This window comes from Engystomops pustulosus, chromosome 5 (genome assembly GCF_040894005.1).
Source record: "Engystomops pustulosus chromosome 5, aEngPut4.maternal, whole genome shotgun sequence".
Taxonomy (NCBI): Eukaryota; Metazoa; Chordata; class Amphibia; order Anura; family Leptodactylidae; genus Engystomops; species Engystomops pustulosus.
In genome coordinates, this window is record NC_092415.1 from 110,800,327 (window position 1) to 110,827,617 (window position 27,291).

Genomic DNA, 27,291 nt, shown 5'->3' on the forward strand with positions numbered 1-27,291 from the left:
AGCAAAACACTTATCAATAGATTTAAGGATAAAAAGTTTCCTAACAAAATTGTCACAACAGCCTTCAAAAGGGCTGAGCAACTGTCACAAAAAGACTGCCTTGTCTCCCGAAAAAAGCCTTCATCGGAACATACACCACACAAGAACCGCAAGCTGAATTTTATTACCACCTACAATGATAACCATCAATACCTAAGAAGAATCCTTGAGAAGCATTGGCCTATTCTGTTGGACGATGCCTACCTAAAACCTCAAATCTCCACCCAACCCATCATTACCTATAGAAGGTCCCAAACCCTAAAAAATATTCTAGCCCCAAGCAAGCTCCGGAATACCAACGACAAAAAAACTATTAACACTTTCCCTTCCAAATCCATTGGGAGCTACAAATGTGGCCAACCCAGTTGTAAATGTTGCCTGAATATAAGCCATCGGGCCAAACATTTCAAATGTAATACCACAAACGAAACGTTTAACATCAACTCCTTCCTAAACTGTGCGTCTACTTTCGTGATCTACATGCTTGAATGTCCATGTGGGCTACAATATATTGGACGCACAATCCAACAATTAAATGCAAGGATCAATAAACATCGCAGTAATGTTACAAATGGGTTCTTGAAACATAGTGTCTCTAGACACGGGCACTTGTATCATCAAAACGATTTTTCATCTTTTACTGTTACCCCCATAGAACAGGTTCCACCTGGAAACAGTAGATACAATAAACTCTGCCAAAGGGAAATGTATTGGATTTTTAAGATGAACAGCCTAGTCCCTAATGGTCTGAATGAAACCCTAGAAAGTAGCAATTTTTAACACCATTTATAATATCATTCGACAATCTCCTTCATTCCCCTCTCCACATTAACCTGTGCTACATTTAATCTATTATCGTCCCATTCAAGCATCCCAGCAATCAGTTCCCATTCATATACCCATTTTATGCATTCTTTTGAAAATATCTTTAAAGCTGACTTTTAAAAAAAAAACCCCATCTAACAAAAACACAGCGATAGTTTAAATCTGACCTTCCTACTGATTGTCCAGTGCTATTTATGATCCCCCGTTCATACCCTAATACCGTCCAGACGTGAACCTTCTGCGCGCATGCGCCCAATATTTGTCGCCACCTCTGCGGTCGACAATACCGCTCATACACGAACCTTCTGCATGCATGCGCCCAATTATCTGTCGCAACCTCCCTGGCCGACATCTTTTTGGTTACCAGGATCACCTGCGCATGCGCACAAGAAATTATGGCACGAGACGCTCCCCGACATAAGGAGATAAAAGCCGACATACCCCGCCACGTCTTTAAAGAGATCGGAGCACCCGAATCTTCTCTTCATTATAGGTAAGCCCAAAAAGACCCCTCATAGCTGGTCACCCCCTAATGTAAATGCCGCTTATTCGAAAGGTACACCCTCCGTATATAAACATAAATTTATACAGATTTATGCATTTATACTTTTTATCTTTATACTTTTTATCTTTCATATGTTTACATATATTTATTTATTTATTCATGTATTTAAATATTGTCTTATATATAAGATTTTGACATATTTTATTGTATATAGATCTATTTCTTACATGTTCACGAACATATGCTCATTGAACTAAACGAAATGTTTTTTCTAAATTTTGACTTCTCTACCCTATATGTTTTTTATGTACCTTCTTAGTCTCTGTTCACTTGATAAAGGGGTTTCTTGGACCCCGAAACGCGTTGTGTTTTTAGACTTTTATTAAAATCTATATGCTAACTCCACTCTGAGTGCACCACCTTACTGGATTACTAATCCTACAAATCTACAGTAGGGATGGGCTGCACCTCAATGGGGAGGGGGCCGCTGTTTTAGGGGAAAAAATGGCTAGAAGGTTGGAGGAGTGTTTAAACTAGAGACCTGGGGGGAGGGCAACTACACTTGTGCAGGGCAAATAGACAGTGTACATAGAGAGCTGGGAAGAGTCATAGTCCATGGGGGAGGAAGGGGGGCTGGAATGAGATTGGGGAATAAGGACAAAAGGAATACGGACAGGGAAAACCTTATAAAGTGTATGTTCACAAATGCCAGAAGCCTCACAAACAAAATGGAGGAACTGGAACTCTTGATGTTGGAGCGGAAATATGATATAGTGGGTATCAGCGAGACATGGCTGGACAGTAGCTATGACTGGGCTGTTACTATAGATGGTTATAGTCTTTTTAGAAAGGATCGTATAAATAAAAAAGGTGGAGGGGTTTGTTTATATGTGAGTTCTTGCCTCAAGCCCGTCCTGCGAGATGACATCAGTAACGCAAATGTGGAGTCCCTATGGGTGGAGATAAGGGGAGGGAAAAAGAATAATAAAATATTACTAGGGGTTTGTTATAAGGCTCCAAATATAATGGAGACAACAGAGGAAATGCTGATAAGTGAAATGGATGCGGCTTCAAAGCATGGTGAAGTACTTATCATGGGGGACTTCAATTACCCAGATATTGACTGGGGGGCAGAAACCTGCAGGTCCTTCAAAGGCAGCAGGTTCTTGTCAACAACAAAAGACAATTACCTGTCGCAACTAGTCCTGGAGCCAACAAGAGGGGGGGCACTGCTGGACCTTATCCTTACCAACAGACCTGATAGAATATCAAAACTACAGGTTGGGGGGAACCTGGGGAATAGTGATCATAATATCATTGATTTTGTATTACGCTTTACTAAAAGCGTTAGTGAAGGGGCAACCAACACTCTAAACTTCAGGAGGGCAAATTTTCAGCAACTAAGGGAAGACCTTAAAGGCATAGACTGGGATAATGTTCTCAAAGACAAAAGCCCCCCCCCCAAAAATGGGACTTTTTCTCATATATTCTGAAAAAGTCCTGTGAGAAACACATACCTTATGGGAAAAAGCATAAAAGGAACAAGAAAAACCCTATGTAGCTAACTAGTCTTGTAAGGAAAGCAATAAGCGAGAAAGATAAAGCGTTTAAGGTGCTAAAACGTGAAGGTAGTGATGAGGCATTACAGGATTATAGAGAGAAAAATAAATCCTGTAAAAAGCAGATAAAGGCCGCAAAAATAGAGACTGAGAGAAATATTGCCAGGGAGAGCAAAAATAATCCCAAATTATTTTTCAAGTATATAAATGATAAGAAACTAAAAACAGAGAGTGTGGGTCCCCTTAGAAATAACATGGGGGTCATGGTGGAAGGAGATGAGGAAAGGGCCAATCTACTGAATGTCGCCTTCTCAACTGTCTTTACCCAGGAAAATCCCCTGGTGGAAGACACAATGAGGAATAATGTTAATTCTTTTTATAATGTCAACAGTTTAACCCAGGAAGAGGTACGGCGCCGCCTCGCAACCACTAAGATAGATAAATCACCTGGGCCAGATGGCATACACCCCCGGGTTCTGCATGAATTATGTATGGTGATAGACAGACCGTTATTTTTAATATTTGAAGATTCACTTAGGACTGGTTATGTTCCACAGGAATGGCGCATAGCAAATGTGGTACCAATATACAAAAAAGGATCAAATAGTGATCCTGGAAACTACAGACCCGTGAGTCTAACTGCTGTGGTGGGGAAAATATTTGAGGGGTTTATCAGAGATGCTATCCTGGAGTATCTCACTGTGCACAACCTTATAACCCAGCGTCAGCATGGATTTATGAGAGATCGGTCCTGTCAGACTAATCTGATTGGTTTCTACGAGGAGGTAAGTTCAAGACTGGATCTGGGGGACGCTGTGGATGTTGTATATCTGGACTTCTCAAAGGCATTTGACACCGTGCCACATAAAAGGTTGATATATAAAATGAGACTGCTGGGAATAGGAGAAAATCTGTGTATGTGGGTAAGTAAATGGCTTAGTGATAGAAAACAGAGGATCGTCATTAATGGCACATTCTCAGGGATCCTCTACGCCTAGAGGAGAGGCGATTCTACCATCAACATAGACAAAGGTTCTTTACTAGAGATGAGCGAACATGCTCGTCCGAGCTTGATGCTCGGTCGAGCATTAGGGTACTCGAAACTGCTCGTTACTCGGACGAATACTTCGCCCGCTCGAGAAAATGGCAGCTCCCGCCGTTTTGCTTTTTGGCGGCCAGAAACAGAGCCAATCACAAGCCAGGAGACTCTGCACTCCACCCAGCATGACGTGGTACCCTTACACGTCGATAGCAGTGGTTGGCTGGCCAGATCAGGTGACCCTGGGATAGACTAGCCGCTGGCCGCGCTGCTCGGATCATTCTGTCTCTGGATGCCGCTAGGGAGAGAGCTGCTGCTGGTCAGGGAAAGCGTTAGGGTGTTCTATTAGCTTACTGTTAGGCAGGAGTGATTCTCAAAGAACCCAACAGCCCTTCTTAGGGCTACAATAACGTTCTACTTTTTTTATTTTAATTTGCATCTTTTACCATTTTGTGAGGAATTAGCAGGGGGACTTGCTACCGTTGTGTTTAGCTCTTAGTGGCACACATATCCATAGCAAAGACCGAAGTGGGAAAATTCAGTAGGGGTTGGATTTCTATTAGGCAATAACTCAGTGTCATCTCATCTGGCATAGTAGTGTGCTTCCTTTGATACTTGGCTAGAAAATAGCCATAGGAGAATACAAACAGCTTCTTGAAGCCTACAGTAGCGTTCTATATATTTGATTTCTGGTTGATCTGCTGGTGGCTGTAGTTTCTGCAGTGCATGTACTTGCCAATTCTGAGCAATTTGTAGTGAGACTTGCGACCGCTGTGTTCTGCGCTTAGTGGCGCACATATCCATAGCAAAGGCCGAAGTGGCAAAATTCAGTAGGGGTTGGATTTCTATTAGGCAATAACTCAGTGTCATCTCATCTGGCATAGTAGTGTGCTTCCTTTGATACTTGGCTAGAAAATAGCCATAGGAGAATACAAACAGCTTCTTGAAGCCTACAGTAGCGTTCTATATATTTGATTTCTGGTTGATCTGCTGGTGGCTGTAGTTTCTGCAGTGCATGTACTTGCCAATTCTGAGCAATTTGTAGTGAGACTTGCGACCGCTGTGTTCTGCGCTTAGTGGCGCACATATCCATAGCAAAGGCCGAAGTGGCAAAATTCAGTAGGGGTTGGATTTCTATTAGGCAATAACTCAGTGTCATCTCATCTGGCATAGTAGTGTGCTTCCTTTGATACTTGGCTAGAAAATAGCCATAGGAGAATACAAACAGCTTCTTGAAGCCTACAGTAGCGTTCTATATATTTGATTTCTGGTTGATCTGCTGGTGGCTGTAGTTTCTGCAGTGCATGTACTTGCCAATTCTGAGCAATTTGTAGTGAGACTTGCGACCGCTGTGTTCTGCGCTTAGTGGCGCACATATCCATAGCAAAGGCCGAAGTGGCAAAATTCAGTAGGGGTTGGATTTCTATTAGGCAATAACTCAGTGTCATCTCATCTGGCATAGTAGTGTGCTTCCTTTGATACTTGGCTAGAAAATAGCCATAGGAGAATACAAACAGCTTCTTGAAGCCTACAGTAGCGTTCTATATATTTGATTTCTGGTTGATCTGCTGGTGGCTGTAGTTTCTGCAGTGCATGTACTTGCCAATTCTGAGCAATTTGTAGTGAGACTTGCGACCGCTGTGTTCTGCGCTTAGTGGCGCACATATCCATAGCAAAGGCCGAAGTGGCAAAATTCAGTAGGGGTTGGATTTCTATTAGGCAATAACTCAGTGTCATCTCATCTGGCATAGTAGTGTGCTTCCTTTGATACTTGGCTAGAAAATAGCCATAGGAGAATACAAACAGCTTCTTGAAGCCTACAGTAGCGTTCTATATATTTGATTTCTGGTTGATCTGCTGGTGGCTGTAGTTTCTGCAGTGCATGTACTTGCCAATTCTGAGCAATTTGTAGTGAGACTTGCGACCGCTGTGTTCTGCGCTTAGTGGCGCACATATCCATAGCAAAGGCCGAAGTGGCAAAATTCAGTAGGGGTTGGATTTATATTAGGCAATAACTCAGTGTCATCTCATCTGGCATAGTAGTGTGCTTCCTTTGATACTTGGCTAGAAAATAGCCATAGGAGAATACAAACAGCTTCTTGAAGCCTACAGTAGCGTTCTATATATTTGATTTCTGGTTGATCTGCTGGTGGCTGTAGTTTCTGCAGTGCATGTACTTGCCAATTCTGAGCAATTTGTAGTGAGACTTGCGACCGCTGTGTTCTGCGCTTAGTGGCGCACATATCCATAGCAAAGGCCGAAGTGGCAAAATTCAGTAGGGGTTGGATTTCTATTAGGCAATAACTCAGTGTCATCTCATCTGGCATAGTAGTGTGCTTCCTTTGATACTTGGCTAGAAAATAGCCATAGGAGAATACAAACAGCTTCTTGAAGCCTACAGTAGCGTTCTATATATTTGATTTCTGGTTGATCTGCTGGTGGCTGTAGTTTCTGCAGTGCATGTACTTGCCAATTCTGAGCAATTTGTAGTGAGACTTGCGACCGCTGTGTTCTGCGCTTAGTGGCGCACATATCCATAGCAAAGGCCGAAGTGGCAAAATTCAGTAGGGGTTGGATTTCTATTAGGCAATAACTCAGTGTCATCTCATCTGGCATAGTAGTGTGCTTCCTTTGATACTTGGCTAGAAAATAGCCATAGGAGAATACAAACAGCTTCTTGAAGCCTACAGTAGCGTTCTATATATTTGATTTCTGGTTGATCTGCTGGTGGCTGTAGTTTCTGCAGTGCATGTACTTGCCAATTCTGAGCAATTTGTAGTGAGACTTGCGACCGCTGTGTTCTGCGCTTAGTGGCGCACATATCCATAGCAAAGGCCGAAGTGGCAAAATTCAGTAGGGGTTGGATTTCTATTAGGCACTAACTCAGTGTCATCTCATCTGGCATAGTAGTGTGCTTCCTTTGATACTTGGCTAGAAAATAGCCATAGCAATAGGATAGGATTGTTTGGTTTTAAAAACTCAAAAAAAAACAAAAAACACAAAAAAACACAAAAAAACACAAAAAAAAACAAAAAGAAGTAAAAAAAAAAAAAAAGTTATAACTCTCATTTTAAAAATGTTTAACCCGAGGGCTAGGGGTAGAGGACGAGGGCGGGGACGTGGGCGTCCAACTACTGCAGGGGTCAGAGGCCGTGGTCCTGGGCGGGGTGAGACACCACCTGCTGATGAGGGAGCAGGGGAACGCCGCAGAGCTACACTCCCTAGGTTCATGTCTGAAGTTACTGGGACTCGTGGTAGAGCACTGTTGAGGCCAGAACAGTGCGAACAGGTGATGTCGTGGATTGCTGACAATGCTTCAAGCAATTTGTCCACCACCAGTCAGTCTTCCACGCAGTCCACCCATGTCACCGAAATCCCCACTCCTCCAGCTCCTGCACCTCAGCCTCCTCCCCCCCAGTCTGCCCCCTCCCAGGAAAATTTGGCATTTGAACCGGCATACTCTGAGGAACTGTTTTCTGGACCCTTCCCACAGTCACAAACCACTTGTCCGGTTGCTGCTGAGCAATTTTCCGATGCCCAGGTTTTCCACCAGTCACAGTCTGTGGGTGATGATGACCTTCTTGACGTAGTGGAAGTGTGTAAAGAGGTGTCCGACGATGAGGAGACACGGTTGTCAGACAGTGGGGAAGTTGTTGTCAGGGCAGGAAGTCCGAGGGGGGAGCAGACTGAGGGATCGGAGGATGATGAGGTGACAGACCCAAGCTGGGTTGAGAGGCCGGGTGAACACAGTGCTTCTGAGACGGAGGAGAGTCCTCGACCTGAACAGGTTGGAAGAGGCAGTGGTGGGGCCAGACGGAGAGGCAGGGCCAGAGCTGGTGCATCAGCGCCACTGTCAACTAGTGAAGCTCCCGTGGTGAGGGCTCTTGCGGCGAGGGCTAGATCTTCAGAAGTGTGGAGGTTCTTTAAGGAAACACCGGATGACCGACGGACTGTGGTGTGCAACATTTGCCAAACCAGGCTCAGCAGGGGTTCCACCACTACTAGCTTAACTACCACCAGTATGCGCAGGCATATGAATGCTAAGCACCCCACTCAGTGGCAACAAGCCCGTTCACCTCCGGCCGTGCACACCACTGCTCCTTCCCCTGTGTCAGCTGCTAGTCAGCCCCCTGCCCAGGACCCTGGCACAAAAACCCCATCGTCGCCTCCACGATCCTCCACAGCATCCACCAGCGTTCAGCTCTCCATACCCCAGACGCTGGAGCGGAAACGCAAATATAGTGCAACCCACCCGCACGCCCAAGCCCTTAATGTGCACATCTCCAGATTGCTTAGCCTGGAGATGCTGCCCTATAGGCTAGTAGAGACCGAGGCCTTTCGCAACCTCATGGCGGCGGCCGCCCCTCGGTATTCGGTCCCCAGCCGCCACTACTTTTTCCGATGTGCCGTCCCAGCCCTGCACCAGCACGTGTCAGACAACATCATCCGTGCCCTGACCAACGCCGTTTCTGACAAGGTCCACCTGACCACGGACACGTGGACGAGTGCTGCCGGGCAGGGCCACTATATATCGCTGACGGCACATTGGGTTAACTTGGTGGAGGCTGGGACCGAGTCTGACCCTGGGGCTGCTCATATACTGCCGACGCCGAGGATTGCGGGGCCTACCTCGGTCCAGGTGTTTCAGGCCTACTATGCCTCCTCCTCCTCCCACCCCTCCTCCACCTCCTCCTCCGAACTACCATCCGTGGGCACGGCGCCATCAGTCGGTAGCTCTAGGCACAGCAGCAGTGCCGTCGCTAAGCGACAGCAGGCGGTGCTCAAACTGCTGAGCCTAGGCGACAAAAGGCACACCGCCCAAGAGCTATTACAGGGCATCACGGCGCAGACTGATCTGTGGCTGGCACCGCTGAACCTCAAGCCGGGAATGGTTGTGTGTGACAACGGCCGTAACCTGGTGGCGGCTCTGCAACTCGGCAGACTGACACATGTGCCATGCCTGGCCCATGTGTTAAATCTGATAGTGCAGCGTTTCCTCAAGACATACCCCAATCTGTCTGATTTGCTCACGAAGGTGCGCCGCATCTGTGCGCATTTCAGGAAGTCCAGCCCAGATGCTGCCACTCTCAGGGCAGCGCAGCGCCGCCTCCAACTGCCCGCTCACCGACTGTTGTGCGACGTGCCCACGAGGTGGAATTCAACACTGACCATGTTATCCAGAGTTTACCAGCAGCGCAGAGCGATTGTAGACTGCCAGATGTCAACTTCCACCAGAACTGGTAGTCAGGTCAGTCAGCTTCCTCAAGTCTACAATGAGGAGTGGACGTGGATGTCTGATATCTGTCAGGTGCTGAGTAACTTTGAGGAGTCAACACAGATGGTCAGTGGTGATGCCGCCATCATCAGCCTCACCATCCCGCTGCTTGGCCTGTTGAAAAACTCTCTGGTCAGCATGAAGTCGGAAGCTTTGCGCTCGTCACAAGAGACGGGGGAAGAATATTCCCTTGTTGATAGCCAAAGCACCCTGAGGTCTGTTTCTCAGCGCATATCGGAGGAGGTGGAGGTGGAGGAGGATGAGGAGGAAGAGGAGGAGAATGTTGGCGAGACACAAGAGGGGACCATTGTTGAGTCCTTCACTGTTCAGCGTGTATGGGCAGAAGAAGAGGAGTTGGAGGAGTTGGAGGAGGAGGAAATGGACAGTCAGGCCAGTGAGGGGAGTGAATTCTTACGCGTTGGTACTCTGGCGCATATGGCAGATTTCATGCTAGGCTGCCTATCCCGTGACCCTCGCGTTCAAAGAATTTATTCCAGCACCGATTACTGGGTGTTCACTCTCCTGGACCCACGGTACAAGCAAAATCTTCCCACTCTCATCCCTGGAGAGGAAAGGAGTGTGAGAATGCATGAATACCAGCAGGCCCTGGTGCACAAGCTGAAACAGTATTTCCCTTCTGACAGCGCTAGCGGCAGAGTGCGTAGTTCTGCGGGACAAGTAGCGAGGGAGAGTAGGCGAGCAGGCAGCTTGTCCAGCACTGGCAAGGGTACGCTTTACAAGGCTTTTGCCAGCTTTATGTCACCCCAGCAAGACACTGTCACCTGTCCCCAGTCTCGGCAGAGTAGGGCTGATCTTTACAGAAAGATGGTGAGGGAGTACGTAGCTGACCATACCATCGTCCTAAATGATCACACAGCTCCCTACAACTACTGGGTTTCAAAGCTGGACATGTGGCACGAACTGGCGCTGTACGCCTTGGAGGTTCTTGCCTGCCCTGCCGCTAGCGTCTTGTCCGAGCGGGTTTTCAGTGCAGCTGGTGGCATCATCACCGATAAGCGTACACGCCTGTCGACTGACAGCGCTGACAGGCTGACGCTTATTAAAATGAATAAAGGCTGGATTTCTCAGAATTTCCAATCTCCACCAGGTGAAGGAAGCTCAACCTGAATAATTGATCCACTCCTCCTCCTCCTCCTCATTTTCCTCCTTCTCCTCCTCTTTGTACAGTAAAGCAGAGGAAAATGGCTATTTTGTGACAGGGCCCACTGGCTCTTGCTATAGTACTTCATGCATTTAATTTTTCTGGAGGGCCACCTACCCGGTCCTCTGTTTGAAACAATTTTTGTGAGTGCCACATACAGGCACTCAATCTATTCCATTTTTCTGGAGGGCCACCTACCCGGTCCTCTGTTTTAAAAAAATTTTTGGGACTGCCACATACAGGCACTCAATCTATTCCATTTTACTGGAGGGCCACCTACCTGCTCCTCTGGTTTGAAACATTTTTGGGACTGCCACATACAGGCACTCAATCTATTCCATTTTACTGCAGGGCCACCTACCTGCTCCTCTGGTTTGAACAATTTTTGGGACTGCCACATACAGGCACTCAATCTATTCCATTTTACTGCAGGGCCACCTACCTGCTCCTCTGGTTTGAACAATTTTTGGGACTGCCACATACAGGCACTCAATCTATTCCATTTTACTGGAGGGCCACCTACCTGCTCCTCTGGTTTGAAACATTTTTGGGACTGCCACATACAGGCACTCAATCTATTCCATTTTACTGCAGGGCCACCTACCTGCTCCTCTGGTTTGAACAATTTTTGGGACTGCCACATACAGGCACTCAATCTATTCCATTTTACTGCAGGGCCACCTACCTGCTCCTCTGGTTTGAACAATTTTTGGGACTGCCACATACAGGCACTCAATCTATTCCATTTTACTGGAGGGCCACCTACCTGCTCCTCTGGTTTGAAGAATTTTTGGGACTGCCACATACAGGCACTCAATCTATCCCATTTTACTGGAGGGCCACCTACCTGCTCCTCTGGTTTGAAAAATGTTTGGGACTGCCACATACAGGCACTATCCAAATTAAATTGTCTCCATAGCAGCCTCCACACGTTGTCTCCATTGCTACCTCCAAAAGTCGTCCATATAGCTGCCTCCATACATCGTCCCTTTATCAAACGAGGTGTGTCAGGCAGAAATTTGGGTTGTTTTCATGGATTCCACATCAAAGTTGTTAACTTTGTCGCCACCCTGCTGTGTTATCCACAAAATATACTGGCAAACTTTTACCATTTAGGGATATTATTTCAGCGCTTCTTGCGCATCTGTTTACATTCCCCTCACCCGGCATATCCTAAACTTATAAGAACGCTACTACACTTGATCTTATACAAAAGGTTCTTAGAAGTGCTGTTTGGGGAGTAGCCTAGAGACAGGGGCTTGGATTGGCGAAAGCTCGCCTGGCAGCGGAACGCCAGCTCCATGCGCATCATGCGCTTCTTGCGCATCTGTTTACATTCCCCTCACCCGCCATATCCCAAACTTATAAGAACGCTACTACACTTAACTTGGTGCAGGCTGGGACCGAGTCTGACCCTGGGGCTGGTCATATACTGCCGACGCAGAGAATTGCGGGGCCTACCTCGGTCCAGGTCTCAAAGGCCTACTATACCTCCTCCCACCCCTCCTCCACCTCCTCCTCCTCCGAATTACCATCCGTGGGCATGGCGCCATCAGTCGGTAGCTCTAGGCACAGCAGCAGTGCCGTCGCTAAGCGACAGCAGGCGGTGCTGAAACTGCTGAGCCTAGGCGATAAAAGGCACACCGCCCAAGAGCTATTACAGGGCATTCCACATCAAAGTTGTTAACTTTGTCGCCACCCTGCTGTGTAATCCACAAAATATACTTGCAAACTTTTACCATTTAGGGATATTATTTCAGCGCTTCTTGCGCATCTGTTTACATTCCCCTCACCCGCCATATCCTAAACTTATAAGAACGCTACTACACTTGATCTTATACAAAAGGTTCTTAGAAGTGCTGTTTGGGGAGTAGCCTATAGACAGGGGCTTGGATTGGCGAAAGCTCGCCTGGCAGCGGAGCGCCAGCTCCATGCCAAGATCCAACTAACATAGTTTTAACTGCAGCACCTTTAATCTACTACTAGTTCACTGCCTCCATACATGGTCCCCTTATCAAACGAGCTGTGTCAGGCAGAATTTTGGGTTGTTTTCATGGCTTCCATGTTAACTTTGTCGCCACCCTGCTGTGTAATCCACAAAATATACTGGCAAACTTTTATCATGTACCGATATTATTTGAGCGCTTCTTGCTCACCTCCTTTGGTTCCTCTCTGCCACCCATTGGTTTGAAGCCTGAGTCCATTTAGGGTATGTCGCCATGACACTCTCTAGCCTGCTGCCGCTGCCTCTGCATGCCGTCCCCTATAGTGTCAGGGTCAATTATTGGATGTTTTAGATGCTATCTAGCTTCATTCTGTCACTCTGTCATGGCCATGCTGTTGCCCATAATTTTGGCATAATGGTGCGATTAGGCAGCCTCAGAGGCATCCATGCATGCTGCCCCTGCTGTTTCCTGTCCATTTCCGTGGTGTTTCCATCCTTTTCTGAGGTTCCCAGGTGTTTGGCCAAGCTTCCCTGTGCAGAGCCTTGGTCCCCTTGAAAAATGCTCGAGTCTCCCATTGACTTCAATGGGGTTCGTTATTCGAGACGAGCACTCGAGCATCGGGAAAAGTTCGTCTCGAATAACGAGTACCCGAGCATTTTAGTGTTCGCTCATCTCTATTCTTTACTGTACGAGCAGTGAGACTGTGGAACTCTCTGCCGCAGGAGGTTGTTATGGCGGACTCTATGTACATGTTCAAGAGAGGCCTGGATGCCTTTCTGGAGAGAAAAAATATCACGGGTTATGGGGATAAAACATTTATTTAATTCTTAAAGGTTGGACTTGATGGACTTGCGTCTCCTTCCAGCCTTATATACTATGATACTATGATACTATGATGTACCGTAGGTTGCACGCTTACAATTTGTTTTTGTTTTGAAAAAAAAAAAAATGTTGTTAAGAGAAGAAAAATAGTATGTTATCAAAAGGCTTTTTCAATAAAAGTAAAGACCTCATAAATTCCAAGGGCAAGTTTTTAGGTGTATGTAATTTTTTGAATTATAAGCAAATAACTACCATGGATTTCATATTCAGAAAAAACTGTCAACTAAGGCTAAACATAGGGTTGTTTCAGAAAAATAAAACAAATATCCTTTTTAAGGAAACTAGATGTTGAAGGACCAGAACCTTCTTTTTTATGAGGGACCAGAATACTGAACCTGAGGTCGTGGTGGTTACTGAACCTGAGGTCGTGGTGGTTACTGAACCTGAGGTTGTAGGGGATACTGAACCTGAGGTTGAGGTGGATACTGAACCTGAGGTTGAGGTGGATAATGTCAGATAGGGCTGCTGTGGTGGATATTGATGTTCAGCATTACCAGAAGACCACCAATAGTGATTATTAAGGAGGATGCCTTAAAGGGGTTTTCCCACGAAAGAAAATTCTCACATTTCAATCCCCTACTGATGTTAACACAATAAATATCATTTTAACCCCTTACTTTACAATGTTACTCTGTGTTATTGCTGTTTTAGCTCCTATCATTCCCTCGACTATATAAAAATTGTCTTAGATGCATGCACAAGCACAGATCCAATGTTATATGGAGTCTTTGCTAGCTAGTGTTCCTTTGTAGTACTCCATTTATTGTGTTACTTGATTTATACTTAAGCAGTTGAAAATCACTATGTAATGTGCACACTGGTTTAACTGATTTGTTTTGGGGAACTTACATTTCCAGGAAAACAGGAGTTTACCCAGCTTACTATTTTGTAAAATGATAATTTGATAGTGCTCCTGTAGCGAAAAACATAGCAGGCACAATATCCTCCCTGTCACTAAGCAAATGGGCATAAAGAGAGACTTTTAAGAGGCACTATAAAACAATCAAATACTTCAAGAAAATATTCCAGTCATTGAACTGGCAGTTTAAAGATCCTGGGAACATTGGAGAAAGGGGATTCAATAAAAAAATATAACAAATGTTAGTCTCTGAACAATGGGGGACATGTATCAAACTTCTGGCTTGCCTTTTTCTTTAATTTTTGAGACTTTTGATGGTTCTTATGCTCATTCGCAACTTTTTTTGCGCCATTGTTTCATTTTCTGCAGTGTTCTCTGACTTATCAGCTTTATCCAGTAGTAAAAGTTGCAACTTAAAAAAAAAAAACATTTTTGAGAAAATTTACGGCTGACCCTGACCAGGCGTAGAAATTAGCTGGGAAACAGTTTGCAACTTTTGTTTTAAAAAGTCACTACAGACTAAACGCCACATGTATCAAGAAAGAAAAACCGCTAAGATATATCTGACCAGCAGGAAAGCCAAGAAAAGTCTCAAAAACAAATGGAAAAAACTAGACTTATGATACATGTGCCCCAATGTATCATAACTAGAGATGAGTGAGCACTAAAATGCTCGGGTGCTCGTTATTCGAGACGAACTTTTCCCGATACTCGAGTGCTCGTCTCGAATAACGAACCCCATTGAAGTCAATGGGAGACTCGAGCATTTTTCAAGGGGACCAAGGCTCTGCACAGGGAAGCTTGGCCAAACACCTGGGAACCTCAGAAAAGGATGGAAACACCACGGAAATGGACAGGAAACAGCAGGAGCAGCATGCATGGATGCCCCTGAGGCTGCTTAATCGCACCATTATGCCAAAATTATGGGCAACAGCATGGCCATGACAGAGTGACCGAATGAGGCTAGATAGCATCTAAAACATGCAATAATTGACCCGGACACTATAGGGTACGGCATGCAGAGGCAGCGGCAGCAGCGGCAGGCTAGTGAGTGTCATGCCAACATACCCTAAATGGACTCAGGCTTCAAACCAATGGGTGGCAGAGAGGAACCAAAGGAGGTGAGCAAGAAGCGCTGAAATGATTTCCTATGTCAAAAAAAGGTTGACGGTATATTTATTCGATAAAACAGCATGGTGGCAACATAGTGACCAAGTTCCATAACGTATCTGGTGAAACACCAGAAAAATGAGCCTGACACAGCTCGTTTGATAAGGAGATGACATGTGGAGGCAGCCATGGAGACGACTTCCATGATTAAGAGTGACAGTATGGGGCATCCATATTGCTGCTATGATTGCAACTTCAGGTCTCCAGCATGGCGGCGACAGATGGGCCCAGTTCCATTATGTATCTGGTGAAACACCTGAAAATTCTGCCTGACACAGTTCGTTTGATAAGGGGATGATGTGCTGTATATCCTCTTGTGCTCCAGCGTCTGGGGTATAGAGAGTTGAAAGTTGCGCATGGAGACATTGGTGGAGGCTGTGGAGGATCATGGAGGCAAAATGGACAGGAAACAGCAGGGGCAGTATGCATGGATGCCTCTGAGGCTGCCTAATCTTGGGATCATGGAGGCAAAATGGACAGGAAACAGCAGGGGCAGTATGCATGGATGCCTCTGAGGCTGCCTAATCTTGGGATGGAGCTGGCGGTACGCTGCCAGGCGAGCTTTCGCCTGTCCAAGCCCCTGTCTCTCGGCTCCTCTCCACCAAAAATGGGCCTGGGGGCCAGAAGCGTTTACTTTGAAAAAATTATAATTTTCAAAGCAGGCGGGGTCGTTTGAATATTTCACCTAGGAATAATGGAATAGCATAGCGGTTCTATTTTTAATAGTTTTTTCGTAAATGGTTCCATGATTAAGAGCGACAGTATGGGGCATCCATATTGCACTGCTATGATTGCAACTTCAGGTCTCCAGCATGGCGGCGACAGATGGGCCGAGTTTCATTATGTATCTGGTGAAACACCTGAAAATTCTGCCTGACACAGCTCGTTTGATAAGGGGACGATGTATGGAGGCAGTAAAGTAGTAGTAGATTAAAGGTGCTGCAGTTAAAACTATGTTAATTGGATCCAAGACCCTGTCTCTCGGCTCGTGGACAATGTGTGGAGGCAGCTATAAAGACGACGTGTGGAGGCTGCTATGGAGACAATTTAATTTGGATAGTGCCTGTATGTGGCACTCCCAAAAATTGTTTAAAACAGAGGACCGGGTAGGTGGCCCTCCAGAAAAATTAAATACATAGAGTACTATAGCTAGAGCCAGTTGGCCCTGGCAAAAAATAGCCAGTGTCCTCTGCTTTAGTGTACAAAGAGGAGGAGAAGGAGGAAAATGAGGAGGAGGAGCGCATACATTATTCAGGTTGAGCTTCTTTAACCTGGTGGAGAATGGAAATCCTGAGAAATCCAGGCTTTATTCATCTTGATAAGCGTCAGCCTGTCAGCGCTGTCAGTTGACAGGCGTGTACGCTTATCAGTGATGATGCCACCAGCTGCACTGAAAACCCGCTCAGACAACACGCTAGTGGCAGGGCAGGCAAGACCTCCAAGGCGTACAGCACCAGTTCGTGCCACATGTCCAGCTTTGAAACCCAGTAGTTGTAGGGAGCTGTGTGATCATTTAGGATGATGGTATGGTCAGCTACGTACTCCCTCACCATCTTTCTGTAAAGATCAGCCCTACTCTGCCGAGACTGGGGACAGGTGACAGTGTCTTGTGGTGACATAAAACTGGCAAAGGCCTTGTAAAGCGTACCCCTGCCAGTGCTGGACAAGCTGTCTGCTCGCCTACTCTCCCTCGCTACTTGTCCCGCAGAAGTACGCTCTCTGCCGCTAGCGCTGTCAGAAGGGAAATACTGTTTCAGCTTGTGCACCAGGGCCTGCTCATGCATTTTCACACTCCTTTCCTCTCCAGGGATGAGTGTAAAGATTTTGCTTGTACCGTGGATCCAGAAGAGTGAATACCCAGTAATCGGTGCTGGAATAAATTCTTTGAACACGAGGGTCACAGGATAGGCAGCCTAGCATGAAATCTGCCATTTGCGCCCAACTCGCAAGAATTCACTCCCCTTACTGGCCTGACTGTCCATCTCCTCCTCATCCAACTCCTCTTCTTCTGCCCATACACGCTGAACAGTGAAGGTCTGAGCAATGCTACCCTTTTCTGTCTCGCCAACATTCTTCTCCTCTTCCTCCTCATCCTCCTCCGATATGCGCTGAGAAACAGACCTGAGTGTGCTTTGGCTATCAACAAGGGAATCTTCTTTCCCCGTCTCTTGTGACAAGCGCAAAGCTTCTGACTTCATGCTGGCCAGAGAGTTTTTGCACTGTACTTCCTCTTGCGCTCCAGCGTATGGGGTATGGAGAGCTGAACGCTGTGCATGGAGACACTGGTGGATGCTGTGGAGGATTGTGGAGGCGAAGGTGTGGTTTTCGCACGGGAGGTGTTTGGGCCGGGGTCCTGGGCCGGGGGCTGACCAGCAGAGGCAGCAGATGAGACAGGGGTAGGAGCAGTGGTGTGCCCGGCCGTAGGTGAACGGCCTTGGTTCCATTGAGTGGGGTGTTTAGCATTCATATGCCTGCGCATACTGGTGGTGGTTAAGCTGGTAGTGGTGGAACCCCTGCTGATCCTGGTGTGGCACAGGTTGCACACCACAGTCCGTCGGTCATCCGGTGTTTCTTTAAAGAACCTCCAGACTTCCGAAAATCTAGCCCTCGCCATGGGAGCTTCACTACGTGAAACATTTGGCGCTGATGCACCAGCTCTGGCCCTGCCTCTCCGTCTGGCCCCACCATTGCTTCTTCCAACTTGTTGTCATCGAGGACTCTCCTCCGTCTCAGAAGCACTGTGTTCACCCGGCCTATCAACTCAGCTTGAGTCTGTCACCTCATCATCCTCCGATCCCTCAGTCTGCTCCCCCCTCGGACTTCCTGCCCTGACAACAACTTCACCACTGTCTGACAACCGTGTCTCTTCATCGTCCGACACCTCTTTACACACTTCTTCCACTACGTCAACAATGTCATCATCACCCACAGACTGCGACCGGAGGGAAAACCTGGGCATCGGAAAAGAGCTCAGCAGCAACTGGACAAGTGGTTTGTGATTCTGGGAAGGGTCCAGAAAACAGTTCCTCAGAGTATGCCGGTTCAAATGCCAAATTTTCCTGGCAGGGGGCAGACTGGGGGGAAGGAGGCTGAGGTGGAGGAGCTGGAGGAGTGCTGATTTCGGTGACATGGGTGGACTGCGTGGAAGACTGACTGGTGGACAAATGGCTAGAAGCATTGTCCGCAATCCACGACATCACCTGTTTGCATTGTTCTGGCCTCAACAGTGCTCTACCACGAGTCCCAGTAACTTGAGACATGAACCTAGGGAGTGTAGCTCTGCGGCGTTCCCCTGCTCCCTCATCAGCAGGTGGTGTCTCACCCCGCCCAGGACCACGGAAATGGACAGGAAACAGCAGGGGCAGCATGCATGTATGCCTCTGAGGCTGCTTAATCGCACCATTATGCTAAAATTATGGGCAACAGCATGGCCATGACAGAGTGACCGAATGAGGCTAGATAGCATCTAAAACATCCAATAATTGACCCTGACACTATAGGGGACGGCATGCAGAGGCAGTGGCAGCAGCGGCAGGCTAGAAAATGTCATGCCAACATACCCTAAATGGACTCAGGCTTCAAACCAATGGGCACATTGGACACATTTTTTCAATGCAATGTATCATCAACATCATGGAAAAGAGAAATGAAAAACATAACAATACCTCAAAAATGTATACAAGTACTGTCGGCTACAGGGAGACCACGAGAAAACCCCATTATGTCCTGCCAATGTTGGAGACATTATGTTGCCTTCTGACTTCTTACACTCATTTCCCTCTCCATCGTGGACCATCCCAAAACTGGAAAACAACATAGAAATAAGTGAATTGCTTTACATCGGTTGGATGTACCCCCCACAAAGACCGTTTTTCCTTCAGGATGTAGCACTTTTTAGGAATATAGTATTCTAAAAGCCCATGCTTATTTTTCCATCATTGTAGTTGGTTGAGGTTTAATTATTTGTGTGAAACTGTACTTTTTGGTGGTGTCCATTTAGGGTACTTATAATCAAATAATTATATTTTATTAAGTCTTTCAGGAGGCAATGAAAAAAAACTTGCAATTCCTCAAGCTTTGGAGCCAAGTCCGCGCAGCCGCCGACTCTGCATAGATAGTCTATGCAGACCGCGGACAAGTGCGCGCAGCTCCTGGCAGATCTTGTAGTAGGAGGATCCAAAGAGGCTACTGGGATGTGGAGTAGCCGCACCGTGTAGCTTCAGCACCGGCTACTCCATGTCCCAGTAGCCTCTTTCAGATATTTGTAAATTAGGCGATAAAAGATTTATTAAGTTACAGGCCACTCAATGATTAGCCCTAAAAAGGGCCCCCATGTCATTCATTAATTGAACCTGCCACCGGATCTACCTTAATAGGTAGATCTGAGATGGTAGGTTTCCTTTTAGCTTCCGATTGTGAAGAGTTGTGAGGCACATAACTGCTACGACCAGTAACAACGTAGGAGGTCCAACACTGGTTACCTACAGGGATACATGTTTTATTATGTTATTTGTGCACCATGGGGGTACTTGAAAGTTTAAAAAAGAAAGATTTTAGACAATTGATTTAATAAAATTGCATTAGCCAAACTAACCACTTCACAGTGACCTTATGCTGTTAGCGTCCTTAATCTTATTGTTGAGACATTACACAAGATACATTGCACAACATCCACAGAAGACCCAGCACCCCAACAACCCCATTCTCCTGGACTCCAATACCACATTCAATATGATATAGAAATATAAAAACAGCTTACTTGTGACCTGACTCGTGAGCGATGGTAAATGCGAGTCCTAGCCCAGTGTCCTCATTAATAGTGCAGCTACGATATTTACTGCACATACCACTAATTGGAGCAAAACCTGTAAAATCAAAATGGACATAGATATTTCACCCACTACAATATATACAGTATAGTTGTACCCCTTTTAATTTATGCAGTATAGTGTGCAGAAAATGGAAGCATAATGTCAATGCAATAAACTAATAAATGTTGCAGCAAATACAGATTACTGTTTGGATGTTATACCATTTTTCAATACAATTTTGCTATGAATTTCTCAGTTATTAACTTCCAGTGGCTATAAATCTGTCTATGATCATGTGATAGATAGTGATGAACAAACATGGCGTGTCCCACACCTACGACCCCGAAGCGGGAAAATGTTGTTCAGGCTTTGGAAAACCGCGGAAAGCTGGTTGATTGACTGCCGAGGTCCCAATTCACCAGCTTTCAGCCCCATAACAGCCACAACCATGCTGAGAAAGCGCATGGCTGTGATTGGCCAGGCAGGAAATGCAACTCATTGGCATTACTAGAGTGTGGCTGAAGGGATAAGGTAGAGGAGGTGGAATCGGAGACACCTCCCACAAAGGACAGCTTGTCCTTGCTTCTGAGCAGCCATGCCCACGAGACAATACATTCTGCAGTACCTGCTCAACGACACCTGGATAGTCAACATTGACAAATACTGGGTGACCACCCTTTTGGATCCATGCTACAAGGATAGCATAGCATCCTTATTTCCACCGGTAGTGCGCGAGAGAAAAAGCGCACTACCGGTGGAGGCAATACTGGCACAGTTCCCATCCGGCATTGAGAGATCAGCGGCAGCACAAGGAGGCGGAAGTTGCCAAGTAGCAGTACAGCCTCTCTTTCATTAAGATGAGCCAGGCATGGATCCCACATGACTTGGTTGTGCCAGTGCCTGAGTGAGTGGTTAGAGAATCCAATTAAGTCAAATACCGCATCAGCTAGTTTAAAAATTTAAATTGTCAAATTCTGCATATCCTGAATTCCAAATTGAAGATGATGAAATACTCCTTGAGCAGGATTTTAACCCCAGTGAGAGGAAGGTATGTGGATTTCCCATAGCTTCTTTTATCTCTATGAGAATAACTGGGTCTGAGCACCTTAAACCACCATGAGAGGAAGGGTTTATGGGTTTTTCCCATTGCTTCTTTTCACGTTATGAGAATAACTGGGTCTGAGCACCTTTAACACCCAGAGGAAGGCTTTGTGGTTTCCCATCGTTTCTTTAATCGACTATGAGAATAACTGCATTTGAACACACAGATCGTTTTAGGCTTAGTGACATCAACAACATTTTATTTATTTTTTTACATTTTTAGTAGGATTATTTATATATTTTTTGTGTTCTTATTTTAAGGGCTTTCCATAGCCCATATATAACAGGGCAATTGACCTGTTATTAGCATAATTTTGCAGCCCCCTACAGCCATACAGCCATTTAACCCTTTCAAGACCTGGCCCTTTTTTGTTTTTTCATTTTCATTTTTCACTCCCCATGATCAAAAATCCTTAACTTTTTTATTTTTCCATGTCCAGAGCTGTGTGACTTGTTTTCTGCGTAACAAATTACACTTCATAGCGATGGTATTTATTATTCCATGCCGTGTACTGGGAAGCGGGAAAAAAATTCTAAATGCAGTGAAATTGATAAAAAAGTGCATTTGTGACGTTTTCTTGTGGGCTTGGATCTTACGGATTTCACTGTGCACCCCAAATGACATGTCTACTTTATTCTTTGGGTCGATGCGATTACAGGGATACCAAATTTATATAGGTTTTAGAATGTTTTCATACATTTAAAAAAATGAAAACCTCCTGTACAAAAATTTTTTGGGGATTTTGCCATCTTCTGGCGCTAATAACTTTTTTTTACTTTGGTGTACAGAGCTGTGGGTGGTGTCGTTTTTTGCAGATTTTGATGAGGTTTACAATGTTATCAATTTTAGGACTGTTCGACCTTGTGATCACCTTTTATTTATTTATTTTTTTTAAATGACAAAAAGTGCCATTTTCGACTTTGGGCGCGATTTTCTGTTACGGGATAAAACGCAGTGAAAAACAGTTATCATATTTTGATAGATCGGGCATTTTTGGATGCGGCAATACCTAATGTGTTTATGATTCTTACTGTTTATTTATATTTATATCAGTTCTAGGGAAAGGGGGGTGATTTGAGTTTTTAGGGTTTTTTATTATAATTTTTTTTTTTTACTTTTTTTTATTTTTACTATTTTTCAGACTCCCTAGGGTACTTTAACCCTAGGTTGTCTGCCATACTACAGAATGGTAGTATATGTGTATTTTACTACTCATACATTACAATGTGCTGATAGCACATTGTAATGCATGGGTTAACCCGAAGTAGCATTCTTTTGAAGCCGCTGGCAGCTTTGCTGGCGCCGATTGCGGGTGTTACCGATAAGCCTTAGCTGCAGTATGCAGCAAAGACTTACCGGCTATGGAGAGGGCTCAGCACGTGAGCCCTCTACATGCACCCGCGGCCAACCCGTGACGTGCTATTACGTCAACAGGTTAAGGGTATTAAGGTTTGTTTGCTTTCAGGTTTAATTTCGGATCAAGTCCAAGTCCTGAACCTAATTATTTTCTGGATGTTCAAACATACTCGACGAACCCGAATTTCAGCAAACCCACTCCTCACCTAGTGACAGACAAACAGGTACACGGCTCTGATAACTGACAGATGCAACTGCAACACGTCATGAAGCTGTCTGTCCATCACTTTTTGCTATGGCCTGGATTTATTTCCTGGAAGTGTAATAAGAGCTGAGATAAAGAAAAGTAGAGAAATTCATATTGAATATATATGGGAAAAGGTAATATCATTTCATTATACAAACAATACCTTTTTTGGCTGAAACCTGAACCCTCTTAATTACTTTACAAACTAACTGTTTTAGTCCTTCATAACCAAGACATTTGAGTATCCTCTGTCCAAAACCAAGAGGCTTGTGCTCCCCCTTATTCCACATGACAATTCATAAGGGGTAGTTTAGCACAGTTTTTTTTCTTATGTTTGTCGTTGTTTTGAGGCAGTTGTAGCACAACAATTACAAACATAGCAACTTCCATTGCGCCACATAGGACAGTGCAAAGTTACTTTGGCATCTACCCTGCTTGCGCTAAATTCATTATTTGCAGCCATATACTATTTGACTGAATTCATGAATAGCAATTTATACAAATTCCCATTAAGGCGCAAGTTTTGGTGCAAATTTATGCCAGTCCCTACACTGGTCTATGTTGTTACTATTGATGGGGTTTATTGCGACTTTTCATGTGACGGTTGTAAACATCCCACACAGCCAAAACACTGCTAGCAGATTTATCGGGGCCAAAGCCACTTTAAAGGGGTTGTGTGAGGGTATAGAAAAAACCTTTGGGTTGCCGGGATGGGGTGGGGTAAAAGAATAAATAAACATGTACTTATGACACTGACCAGTGCTGCGATGTCTCAGATCCTTGCCCCACGTGGGCACAAAAGTCACGCTGCATTCAGCTTCTGGCCGGCCAAGATGGTCGGCCACACGGGTGGACGTGGCGAGTTACCTCGGCCAACCGGAAACTGAATGCAGGGCAGCATCCATGCTCCTGTTTGTTTACATGCGGCACGGACTGGAAAAATCGCAGCACAACATTGATCCCCATAATCTACTTTCAATGATATATTTCAATGGACAGTAGAACTACAGACTCCAAGAAATGCTGCACTGTGGAATAAGTGTGGTAAAAAAAACCCACCTAATGTGTCACAAGGTTCATTCTTCCAGGAACATATATCCAATCCAGTAAGAAGGATGGCATGATCATGTCGACTGCTATCTTTTCCCATGAGCCCAGACTGCCATTGGCAAAAGCTGCTTAGTGTTTGATCGGCATGATGATTTATTACCAGACCAGGCTGAGACAGAAATAATGAATACACTGTATTACACATAAATTATGACATCTATGACAGTACTAAGCTAGCTGTCATGATTCACACTTGTACATTGCTTTTCATTCATACATTGCTTAACAAAGCACATCATACATCATTTAATAAAATGTGTGATGCAATAGGCTATTAATACTTACTGTTAAGGTTGTGATAAATGTCCAATGTTCTCAATAAAATGATTAGTGATCAGAATGCCTAATATGTGTGAGTAAAGCATTGACTGTCTTTGTAATGTGTAGCCTATGCTTCAGTAAGCATAACAAATGATATCGCCCTGTGTATATAGAAGAGTTCACAAATAGAATAGTGCTGTTAACACAATCAGACTGAACATGCTGTGTGCGAAACTTGTGGAGATGGGTGCACTGAGGTACCACAGAGGACAGTCCTAGCACCTTTGCCGTTTTGTGTTTATACGGCTAACATAAGGCAGAACATACACTCACCGGCCACTTTATTAGGTACACCATGCTAGTACCGGGTTGGACCCCCTTTTGCCTTCAGAACTGCCTCAATTCTTCGTGGCATAGATTCAACAAGGTGCTGGAAGCTCCTCAGAGATTTTGGTCCATATTGACATGATGGCATCACACAGTTGCCGCAGATTTGTCAGCTGCACATCCATGATGCAAATCTCCCGTTCCACCACATCCCAAAGATGCTCTATTGGATTGAGATCTGGTGACTGTGGAGGCCATTTGAGTACAGTGAACCCATTGTCGTGTTCAAGAAACCAGCCTGAGATGATTCCAGCTTTATGACATGGCGCATTATCCTGCTGAAAGTAGCCATCAGATGTTGGGTACATTGTGGTCATAAAGGGATGGACATGGTCAGCAACAATACTCAGGTAGGCTGTGGCGTTGCAACGATGCTCAATTGGTACCAAAGAGTGCCAAGAAAATATTCCCCACACCATGACACCACCACCACCAGCCTGAACCGTTGATACAAGGCAGGATGGATCCATGCTTTCATGTTGTTGACGCCAAATTCTGACCCATCAGAATACCATCCGAAGGTCGCAGCAGAAATCGAGACTCATCAGACCAGGCAACGTTTTTCCAATCTTCTACTGTCCAATTTCGATGAGCTTGTGCAAATTGTAGCCTCAGTTTCCTGTTCTTAGCTGAAAGGAGTGGCACCCGGTGTGGTCTTCTGCTGCTGTAGCCCATCTGCCTCAAAGTTCAACGTACTGTGCGTTCAGAGATGCTCTTCTGCCTACCTTGGTTTTAACGGGTGGCGATTTGAGTCACTGTTGCCTTTCTATCAGCTCGAACCAGTCTGCCCATTCTCCTCTGACCTCTGGCATCAACAAGGCATTTCCGCCCACAGAACTGCCGCTAACTGGATGTTTTTTCTTTTTCGGACCATTCTCTGTAAACCCTAGAGATGGTTGTGCGTGAAAATCCCAGTAGATCAGCAGTTTCTGAAATACTCAGACAAGCCCTTCTGGCACCAACAACCATGCCACGTTCAAAGGCACTCAAATCACCTTTCTTGCCCATACTGATGCTCGGTTTGAACTGCAGGAGATTGTCTTGACCATGTCTACATGCCTAAATGCACTGAGTTGCCGCCATGTGATTGGATGATTAGAAATTAAGTGTTAACAAGCAGTTGGACAGGTGTACCAAATAAAGTGGCCGGTGAGTGTATGTATATATTATATATTCATTAAGGGGTGCTATATATTTGGTCAGGGTAGCACTGTATGTAAAATCATGTAACATAATAACGGTAGGATATATTGGATTTATTAATTATATGATACAATAGATTACTTTGCATCATGTAAACCAAATGTTGGGGAGGGGCTGTATTAATAAATTAGAGGTGTTGTATATTGATGGGGGTGCTGTGCATGCTATAATTCCAGTAGAATATATACATATATAATGAAGGGATGTTTTATATGTGTGGATCATGTGGTCAGTTGTGTTGTGAGGGGTATATATTATTTAGGAGCACAGTGTTGTTATCCAGGAGACTTCATAAAGTAAATGACAGTGGTATTTTTAGGGACGCTGGGTGGAGATGCTGCACAGAGATGAAGGCATCTGGCTGTGAACTCAGCAGTGATACATCATGGATTGGAGAGCACGGAATAAAGTCCTCCTGATGGAAGAGATTGTCATTTATAAGGTACTAGATGCCACTAATGACTCTCAGAACCTGTAGTCAGTCACACAGTGTCAGTGCGTTGTCTGTAGGGATGTTAATTGTTAGTAAAGTTTCAGGATTTACTTAACAGGGAGCCGGGAGGGGGGGGGGGGGGGCATTTTAATATTCGCCTCAGGCAGCAAATATGCTAGAATTGGCCCAGGGTACAGATGTATATACACTTTCATCTGGTGTCTGACATTGTAATGGTTTCTTACACACAGAAAGTGATGAGACAGATCAGAGATGAATGAGATGCCTATTTCATGGAGGGTGACAGACTTTTACACTGTTACACTGTGAGCCCTGCTACATCTCACAGACATGTGCCTGCCTTCCCCTGCCCCTGGATCACTTATCTCCTTGTAGTTTGCAGCTCCTCTCTGCTCACCATGTGCTGAAAGGAAGTGAATCAGTGAGTCCTTGCAGGGGGCGTGGCTACAGGCTTAGAGCAGAAAGACACAGAAACTCAGCAGCATGGATTCACACAGGAATTCAAGATGGCGGCCCGACAATAAAGTCAGAAGACACTGTGCCGTGTCTAGGGGCAACTGAAATTGTATACACCAGGACTGACAGAAATAGGTTGGACTTATATCTGTGAAATGCTGAATTTTTGTTAATAACAATGAATTAGAGAATGTGTTATTTTGCTATCCAGAGTCCCGAGTGCTATACTGAGTAAGAAACTTGTCTTCGTGGGAATACCCGTTTAAACGCTTGCCCCAAAAACCTGTTTTACCCTTCTGACAGAGCCCTATTATTAAAAGTTACAAGTTATATTGAAACCCACGTTATGTTGTGCACTTTTTTTCAAAATAGCCCTACATGTACAGTCATGGCCAAAAGTTTTTAGAATGATACAAATGTTAATTTTTACAAAGTCTACTGCATCAGGTTTTATAATGGCAATTAGCATATACTCTAGAATGTTATAAAGAGTCATAAGCTTAACAGCAATTTTAAGGCCTGCCTTAAAAGGAGCAGATAACATCGTTTCAGTGATTGCTCCATTAGCACAGTTGTGGGTGTTGATGAGGACAGGGATGGATATCAATCTGTCATGATTAAGTAAGAATCACACCACTGGACA

The 27,291-nt window shown here is 45.1% G+C and overlaps 1 protein-coding gene across 5 annotated transcripts in view; it reads right to left on the bottom strand.

Moving 5' to 3' along the window:
* ADAMTS16 (ADAM metallopeptidase with thrombospondin type 1 motif 16) overlaps positions 1-27,291 on the bottom strand; it is a 360,296-nt gene that overhangs the window by 206,011 nt on the left and 126,994 nt on the right. For all 5 annotated transcript variants that reach the window (XR_011855812.1, XR_011855811.1, XM_072152917.1 and 2 more), the window contains exons 7-9: positions 23,837-23,996; positions 20,021-20,126; positions 18,927-19,064 (exon numbers count right to left, since the gene is read on the bottom strand). Coding sequence is in view for 3 of the 5 variants with exons in the window: in XM_072152917.1 (XP_072009018.1) it covers positions 18,927-19,064; positions 20,021-20,126; positions 23,837-23,996 (404 nt within the window). In the remaining 2 variants the exon portion in view is untranslated. The remainder of the gene's footprint in view (positions 1-18,926; positions 19,065-20,020; positions 20,127-23,836; positions 23,997-27,291) is intronic.